This window comes from Chenopodium quinoa, unplaced genomic scaffold, assembly GCF_001683475.1.
Source record: "Chenopodium quinoa cultivar QQ74 unplaced genomic scaffold, ASM168347v1, whole genome shotgun sequence".
In the NCBI taxonomy this organism is placed as follows: Eukaryota; Viridiplantae; Streptophyta; class Magnoliopsida; order Caryophyllales; family Amaranthaceae; genus Chenopodium; species Chenopodium quinoa.
In genome coordinates, this window is record NW_018743518.1 from 46,392 (window position 1) to 54,661 (window position 8,270).

General features: G+C 31.5%; 2 protein-coding genes across 5 annotated transcripts; one reads left to right on the forward strand and one right to left on the reverse strand.

Annotated features, from left to right (window-relative positions):
- Positions 1–2,079: 2,079 nt before the first annotated feature.
- Positions 2,080–6,471, forward strand: LOC110739951 (protein FAR1-RELATED SEQUENCE 7-like). 4 transcript variants are annotated; one of them, XM_021920428.1, is made up of 7 exons: positions 2,080–2,524; positions 3,049–4,156; positions 4,401–5,403; positions 5,482–5,571; positions 5,647–5,730; positions 5,814–5,879; positions 5,966–6,471. In XM_021920428.1, exons 1-7 carry the CDS (start codon positions 2,290–2,292, stop codon positions 6,446–6,448), a joined length of 3,069 nt encoding a protein of 1,022 aa, XP_021776120.1. In that variant the 5' UTR covers positions 2,080–2,289; the 3' UTR covers positions 6,449–6,471. The 4 variants fall into 4 exon arrangements, with proteins under 4 accessions (XP_021776120.1, XP_021776121.1, XP_021776122.1 ...); XM_021920429.1 differs by lacking the exon at positions 5,814–5,879; XM_021920430.1 differs by lacking the exon at positions 5,482–5,571.
- Positions 6,472–6,599: 128 nt separating this feature from the next.
- LOC110739952 lies at positions 6,600–8,270 on the reverse strand. The gene is made up of 6 exons (XM_021920432.1): positions 7,904–8,270; positions 7,657–7,816; positions 7,426–7,554; positions 7,207–7,350; positions 6,892–7,092; positions 6,600–6,792 (listed from the first exon to the last, which is right to left on the reverse strand). The coding sequence occupies exons 1-6, from the start codon at positions 7,948–7,950 to the stop codon at positions 6,679–6,681; spliced, it is 795 nt and encodes a 264-aa protein (XP_021776124.1). The 5' UTR covers positions 7,951–8,270; the 3' UTR covers positions 6,600–6,678.

The following is an 8,270-nucleotide window of genomic DNA, read 5'->3' on the forward strand; positions in this document are numbered from 1 at the left end:
CAAAGCGTTATGGAAATGCAAATGAGATTTGAAATGCTTCCAAAGGGTCCTTATAACTCCAACCTAACCCATCCTTGTACGTTTATTCTCACTAGCGAATGTAACCCAGGTTTTCAATTCTGTGGAAAATCCGCCAGCATTTCCCTACAGTTCTCCAAGTACACGATGTAGGCGATTAAACACACCTACATATGTACCCAGAGAACACGGTAGAGAAATGCATGAAAAAGCAGGATTTTCCCTAGAATAAAAAACAAGGCTTACATTCACCACCTAAGTGAGAATAAGCGTACAAGGACAGTCCCAACCGGGGACTATTCAAGACATACTCCTAATGTGTATGCCTTGAACGGGTATCTAGGTATATGATTATGAAAATGATTCATTTATTATAAAGTGAAGGACACATGCATTTTACTAAACAGAGATACATCATAATTAAACTAAACTAAGCAAATAAATAAGAACGCTTATTAAATATTATATTAAACATTATATCAAACAAAAATATTAAACTAAATACACTAGCATACACTTTATAAACAAAACTAAACCAAGTTTAACTAAACTAAACTAAACTAAAATAAACTAAACTAAACTAAACTAAAATAGACTAAACTAACATATTAAATTACCCTAAACTAAACCAAATTAAACTAAAATGTTATAATACAATAATTAAAAACTAAACTTAAATAAACTAAACTAATCTAACATATCATAACACAAACACATTCATTTCAAATATTTCAATAAATTAAAATATAAATACAACAAATTGTAAATACAATAACTAAAAACAATAATAAACTAACATATATCTACACACCATTAGGATCTAACATGCCAAGTATAAACTAAATTTATAAATTTAGCTTTAAAATACTCTCTAACCTGTAGATCTGAAGATGTTATTACCGAAGAACCAATTCAATCTACAAATCCTACAAATATTCAAATTACAAACAAAAAATAAACAACAAATAAAAGTATAAACTATATTTATAATTTTAGCTTTTAAGTTTATGGTTGCATTTTATATAAAAAAAATGAATAATGATAGATGTGAAATTTAATTAAAAAATAAACAAAAAAAAAGAAAAAAAAAAAAGGAAAACCGCATACTCTTTGCTGGCGGCAGCAGCTGGTGGATGTTGTGGTTGCAGACCGGCCGGCGAGTGAGGCTTTGGGGTCGGTGGTTGTTAGGGTTTTCCGATAACCCCTAGGTGACATGGTGGTGGTTAGGGTTTTCCGAAAAAAAAAAAAAAAAAATTAAACCACAACTTACCGGCGGCAGTGCAGCAGCGGAGGGGCAGTCCGGCGTCTGCGTGGCCCTCTCTCTTCCTCTTCCTCTGTCTCGCTCTCCCTTTCTCTCTTTGCGTTTTTTTGTTTTTGGTTCTGTTCCGTAAAACGCGTGTTTTTTTTATTGTTCTACGCTTCCGACAGAATTTATTCCCTCGGAATATTTAGGTTCCGACGGAAAATTTCCGTCGAAACCTGAATATTCCGAGGGAATAATTTCCGTCGGAAGCGTTTCCGAGGGAATATTCCGTCGGAACCAGAATATTCTGAGGGAAATACAATCCGTCGAAACGTTACCGAGGGAATATTCCGTTGGTATGGAACTTTTCCGGCGGATTTTTCCTACAATTACAATTTTCGCCGGAATTTTTGAATTTTCCGAGGGAATTATATTCCGTCGGAACAATTCCCTCGGAAATAAGCCCATTTCTAATAGTGAATAGGACCTTCAGCAGGCCCTTTCAAGGTGGAGAAGACTGGTCTCGGTCCAAAGAATACTGGAGCTGAGGACTTCCTACACAACAAAGAACACGTAAACTAGCCTTGGGGGTGGTTGCCGAGGAAGGCCCCTCCGATGGTAAAGTTAGTTCAGTTGAGAGAGAATGCTATGCAAGAGATTTAGTGCTTGAGGCTTTTGTTGCATTTGCATGAATGTAAAATGATTCAATTGATGGTTTTTATACCCTGATTCAATTGAGGAGAATTGGGCCTTTGAAATCTGGTGGGCTGAAGACGTTGACTGGGCTTTTATTGGCCTTAGCATGCTTTTCGAGTGAAAATTTTACCCTACACCCTAGTGTAGGGTGTGTTCCCTACACCCCCCCTATGCTACGTCGTTTTGTAGCTGGTATTGAGTTCTCATGTGCAGCTTCTTTCCTTTTGCGATTCTTTCCTTTTTTTTTTTTTTTTTTCCTTTTTTTCTTTTTTTCTTTTCTTCCTCTTTTTTCCTTTTTCCTTTGATTCTTATTATTCAATTTATGTATATATATGATTTTAAACCCTATTTTTTCTCTCTCTTCAATTGATCAACCAACCTCCATTTTTGATCTACATTTTTCTCTCGCTAATTCATCTTCTTCATTTGATTTTTTGAACGAATTCGTTAATTGTTACCGATCATCAATGGCGAATTCTGCATCTGGAGATTGCGTTGATTTTGATCGCGATTGCGAGCGTGTGTTTCCTTCTGGACTTCGTTTCGTTGATTCGTTTGTGCAACAATGTGAGTAATTGTGATCATAATTTTTCAATTTTTAATTATCCCTAATTTGTTCTGTTATAATGCTCTGTTAATTTGAACTTAATTGATGTATTATTATTCACTTTCGATTTTTGAATTTACTACTTTGATTACATTATGATGAACGTTTTTGGATTGTTGTACTTTGTATGAACATTTTGTTGCTTCATTTGTTGTTTCATTTGTTGTTTTCTCTGTGTTTTAGAATTGTGTGTTTTTGTCGTATATTTTGTAGATTATACTTTCAATTAATCGTTTATGTTTTCTTATTCATTGTTACTAATGTGTTTATGTTCAGTCTTAAAGTCATTTTTGATCATTTATTTTTACATTTTTATATCGATATTATGTGTAGTGGTAAATAATGAAAATATTGTTCAAAATATTATGTGCTGAAATTCTTTTTGCAATTGATCATGTGCTGTTTTGATATTGAACATTTTACTTATTTGTTATTGTTCATTCATGAAACTCTTTATGATCATTTATAATTGTATATTGTGCAGTGGAAAAAAATGATGATATTATGTATTTAGAAGCAGAACAGTCTGAATTAAAGGATAAAGAATTTAAATCTGAAGATGAAGCTTTCGAAGCGTATAATGAATATGCTTTTAGGAAAGGTTTTGGAATTCGAATTGGGAAGAGTAAGAGAAGAAGAGATGATTCTTTTTTGATGAAAAGATTTGTTTGTTGTAATGAGGGATTCAAAGATAATAAGTGTAAGAATAAAAGGATTTATGAGAAGTTGGATCATCGAACTGGTTGTTTAGCTTTTGTGCAGTTTCATATTGATCATTTAGGGGTCTATACATGTACAAGACATGAAATGGTTCATAATCATGCTATGATTCCTCCTGAAAAAAGGCATTTGATAAGGTCTCAAAGAGATGTGAATAAAGAGCAGCTTCTTTTCATTTCAACAATGAAATTGAGTGGAGTCAAAGTTACTGATTCTTTGAGGGTTCTAAAGAAGGAGGTTGGGGGATCTCCTAATCTTTGTTTTACTGCTTCTGATGCTTATAATGCATTGTCATCTGAAAAAGCTGCCCAAATTGAAGGATGTGATGGTAACCAATTGATTAAATATTTTGCCAAGAGACATGTGGATGAGACAGATTTTTATTATGATTTTGAACAAGATGATAGTGGTGCTTTAGTTAGTTTTTTTTGGCGTGATGGTAGGATGATGAGAGATTATCATTACTTTGGAGATTTGTTGGTTTTTGATACAACTTATAGAACTAATAAATATGGAATGATATGTGCTCCATTTGTTGGGATGAACCATCATGGTAACAATGTCATGTTTGGTATGGGTTTTATTCTTAATGAGCGCACCGAGTCTTTTGATTGGTTGTTTGATACATTTTTGCACTCAATGGGGAGGAAAAGTCCCATTACAATTATGACTGATCAAGCACAAGCGATTGCAGCGGGTATAAGAAACATTTTTCCTTCAACTGTTCATCATCGTTTATGTGTATGGCATCTTGAACAAAATTCTAAGAAACACATTGGAGCATTGAGAGCTTTGGAAGGCTTTACAGATTTGTTTGGATATCTTTTGAAGTATTGTGAAACTCCTGCTGAATTTGAATATTTCTGGAAAAGGTAAATTATTGTTTTTTATATTTATTTTTTATTTTTATTATGTGATATATTTGATTATTATGTGATATATATATGAACATTTAGTGTTTTACATATGATCATACAATTTACTTTGTTATGTATGTTATCATAATATTATTAGTGTCCATATTGTTTATGATCATTATTCTTTACACAAATGTACATATTTTAATTTATATTTTGTTCATTTTTAAATTAATATATGATCATTTCTGTTATACAGGATGTGTGATAAATACAAATGTGAAAATGATGATTGGTTATGTGATTTGTATAAAATAAAGGAAATGTGGTGTCCTGCTTATTCTAAGAAGTATTGGTCTGGTGGTATATTGTCTTCTCAACGTAGTGAAACTACTAATAAGTCAGTTTCACAACGTCTTAATAAGACTCAAGGTTTATGTGATTTTTATCATGTTTTTCTTGATGTCATTTCTGAGTGGAGAAGTAAGGAAGGTGCAAGAGATTACAATACTCTGAGGGGTAATAGGCACCTAGCTTTTGCTAATATTGGTATATTAGTTCATGCAAGATCATTGTACACTATTCAAGCTTATGTTCTTTTTGAAGAGGAGTTCATTAGGGGGACAGCTTATGATCATGTTGATAATGGTTTGCGTTTTCCAGAATATTCATATCTTCTTTGGAGGCCTGGGAAGGATATAATTAAGCATGAAGTTGTTTTTAATAAGGAAACACATGCAATTTGTTGCACATGCATGTACTTTAGTGAGACTGGTTTACTTTGTTCTCATTCTCTTCGAGTATATCATTTGCATTGTGTGCGTAATATTCCACAAGAGTATATAATGAAACGATGGACAAAGGCTGCCATGTGTAGTCATGGTATTGAAGAACCTACTTTGAGGACAAATGTTGTGGCTACTAGTGTTTGGAGGTCACAAACAATCAGAAAGTTTGTTAAGTTGATAACAAGTTGTCAGAATTCTTTGAATGCAAGGGCAGAGGTTGAGTGTTATTTCAATCTGTTAAAAGAAAAGGTTGAGAGTGTATCAGGTGTAATTGACTTTAGTGAACCTGTTAAAGAGGTTGAAATTGTTGATCTTGAGATCAAGAATCCTCCAAAAGCTAGGCCTAAAGGTGAGAGGAATGTAAGGCCTAAGAGTACCTTGGAGAAGCAGTGTAACAAGGCAAAGGGTAATTTCAAGAGGAAAAAGTCTCTGTACACTCCTTACAAAAGGGGTATAGGGCAAGCAGTTGTACAGGTATATGATCATTTCATATTTTCAAATTGATCATTTCAGTTTTCGTAAATGATCATTTATGTTTTTTTTTTTAAATAGGAACTTGATGAGAACGGTTGTGCTGTTACTTATGCTAATTCTATTAGTGATCCCATTGAATTGATTGTTTTGAGCAATAAACGGGCTCAGGTAAATTCAAATGTGCCAAAAAAAACATTTTATTTATATTTTATTAATATTGATTTTTATAATTTAAAAATATAGGTCGGCTTAAAATCAGCTGTTGTAGAAGAAATTCCTTCTAGTTCTAAGGAATCAAATCATAGTATTTCCAATGATTTTGATCAGGTATATGAACATTTATGATCTATATTATAATTTTTTTTTATTTAATTTTTTATTTTTTATATTTTTTTTTGGTTTTTTTGTAGGCTACTGGTGAAAGCTCTCTTTCATCTATCATATCTATTGATGTTGATATTTCATCTATTGCTAAGGTTTTTTTTTTTCCATATTTGTTTGTATAAGTGTTTGTAACTGATCATATACTGGTTTATTAATGATCAATTTAATTTTTTTAAAGGCGAAGGATTTAAATCTTGAAGGTGTTTCTGCTGTTCAACCTTGTTCTAATTTTGGTGCAAATGAAGGTGCTTCTGGTGTTAAAACTTACTCTCAAATTAATCCAAGAGTTCCAATTCATACTAGTGCGTCAACAAAATCTCCTGTTGTTATTCAACCTACTGTTCCCAGGAATGTTCAAAATCAAACTCAGAATTGTTCAAACACCAATCCAGAAATGATCATATCCAACTCCAGGAATGTTCAATCAACAAATGTTCAAGTTATTTCTCCTACGGTTCAAATAAATGATCAAGGATTTCCTGTTCAGAATGTTCAAGTTACTCCTCCCACAGTTCAAAGAAATGATCAAGGTGCTCGTGTTCCAATTCTTCAATCAAGAAATGTTCAATTAGGTTCTAAAAAGATTTCTTCTAAATATGATAGGTTGTTAGCCTTTTTTGATACAAGTGTAGCTAAACGTTTGGCTAATAAAGATAAATAATTAGTATTCCAGAACTTTATAAACATTAGACTTTTTTGTAATGTTGATTTAATTACTATTTTGTAATTTTGAATTTTCGATCTATTATATAAAAAACTTTCATTCAAAGATTAAAATGAAATATCAATTACAATAATATTAAAATAAAATCCATAAGTCTACTTCTAAAAAAAAAAAATAGTCATATATAAGAAATGAACATATACATAGTTGTAAATGAACATTTGAAACTACAAAGTTGCAAATTTTCTAGCTTTCCTTCTATTTGCTCTTGATTCAGTGTTTTCTTCAAATAACATCAGTTCTGCTGTGTATTGGAGCCTTAGATTTCTAATTTGTTCCACCTGTTGAACAAAATGAATTGTCAAATTTTAATTAAACAATCTTTACTGTTTCATAAATGAATATTATATCTTAAATAATTGATCATTTATAACTCTTACATTGTTTGGTTTTAAATCACAAATCCAGCTCTCATTAGGATCAGCAGTGAAGGTTTCCATATGCTTCATAATGTAAACTCCACAGTTTGTATAGTCATTGTTGCTACGCCATTTCATCTTTTCCAAAACAACTGTGTAGTCTTCAATTCTTTTTGCATCTTGATATCCAAGGTGTTTCATGTACTCTGCCAATCCTTTTAACTGATAGAAAAAAGAGTAAAAATTGTTTAGAAGTTTGTATTGTGATGAAGACATGAACAATTAATAAAATATAATTGATCATGTAGTCAACTATAAATGAACATATTATCTCACCATCATTTTTGGTTGTTCTTCATATTTTGCTTGGACTGATACCTTTTTTGGTAGTTTTCTATTGTCAATTATATGAATTTTGTCTTCTATATGATTGACGCACAACAGAAAAAAATGTTGAGAAGTTGATACTGGGAAGAAGACCTGAACAAATTATATAATGTTATTGGACAATATATTGAAGGTAATTGAACATTTGTATTAAACAAGAATTAATACCTGTTTATATCCAACAATGCTGTCAATTTTATTCAACTTCAGTTCATTGTCAATTCTTTCTATGAAGGCATTAATTCTTGTCTTCATTGATGATCCTTCTTGACAAACTTTATTTGTGCACATAATGTGCTGTTGAAATACAAACAAACATATAGAAGTTAAATGAATTTTTAGCAATTATTTATCATAGGAAAATAGAATCAATAATATAAAAAAAGAAGAAAGACTAACATGAAGCACTGTTGAGAAATAAATCTTGTTTCTCGGCTTTTTATGATTAAGAAACCTTGCCCATCCATCTATGACACAATTTGTCACTTCAACATCATCTCCAAGAGTTTTCATTTCATTTCTATTGATGAGATTCAAGCCATCATAGTATAAGAGTGCACTGCATTATGAACATTTAATAATATGAATGTGAACATATTTTTATAAAAGATATTAAACCTTAAGTTTAATTAGTGTAAGTAATTACCTTTCATCTTTTCCACCAAGAGCAAAGTCTACTGCAATTTGGTTCATGGCTTTCTCATCTTTAAACAGATCCTTGTACTTGACCAAGTAAGGAGATCGGAAAGCAGGAGGAAGTGTTTTCTTTTCGCGTTTTGGTCTTGTTGTTCAATATAAAATATTGTTAAATTAAGAAAATTATGAGGAACATAAATGAACATTTGAGTGTATATAAATAAATTTGAAATTATACCTTTCAACCTTTTCCTTTTCAGTTTTTTTCTTCTTTTCTGCAATTGACTTTTTCTTATCATCATTCCTGGTCATATTACATAACACAAATGTACATTTAGGTATATGAAAATGTTCATTATTATTTTTGAACATTTACT

Bases quoted from the DNA above. Each gene is read 5' to 3' on its own strand.
- LOC110739951 (XM_021920428.1), top strand. From the start codon at position 2,290: ATGATTTTAAACCCTATTTTTTCTCTCTCTTCAATTGATCAACCAACC. The intron at 4,157-4,400 runs GTAAATTATTGT...TCTGTTATACAG, and splicing joins TTTGAATATTTCTGGAAAAG to GATGTGTGATAAATACAAAT. The intron at 5,572-5,646 runs GTAAATTCAAAT...TTAAAAATATAG, and splicing joins TGAGCAATAAACGGGCTCAG to GTCGGCTTAAAATCAGCTGT.
- LOC110739952 (XM_021920432.1), bottom strand. From the start codon at position 7,950: ATGAACCAAATTGCAGTAGACTTTGCTCTTGGTGGAAAAGATGAAAG. The intron at 7,351-7,425 runs GTATTAATTCTT...TAATTTGTTCAG, and splicing joins GCATTGTTGGATATAAACAG to GTCTTCTTCCCAGTATCAAC. The intron at 6,793-6,891 runs GTAAGAGTTATA...TTTGTTCAACAG, and splicing joins GTGATTTAAAACCAAACAAT to GTGGAACAAATTAGAAATCT.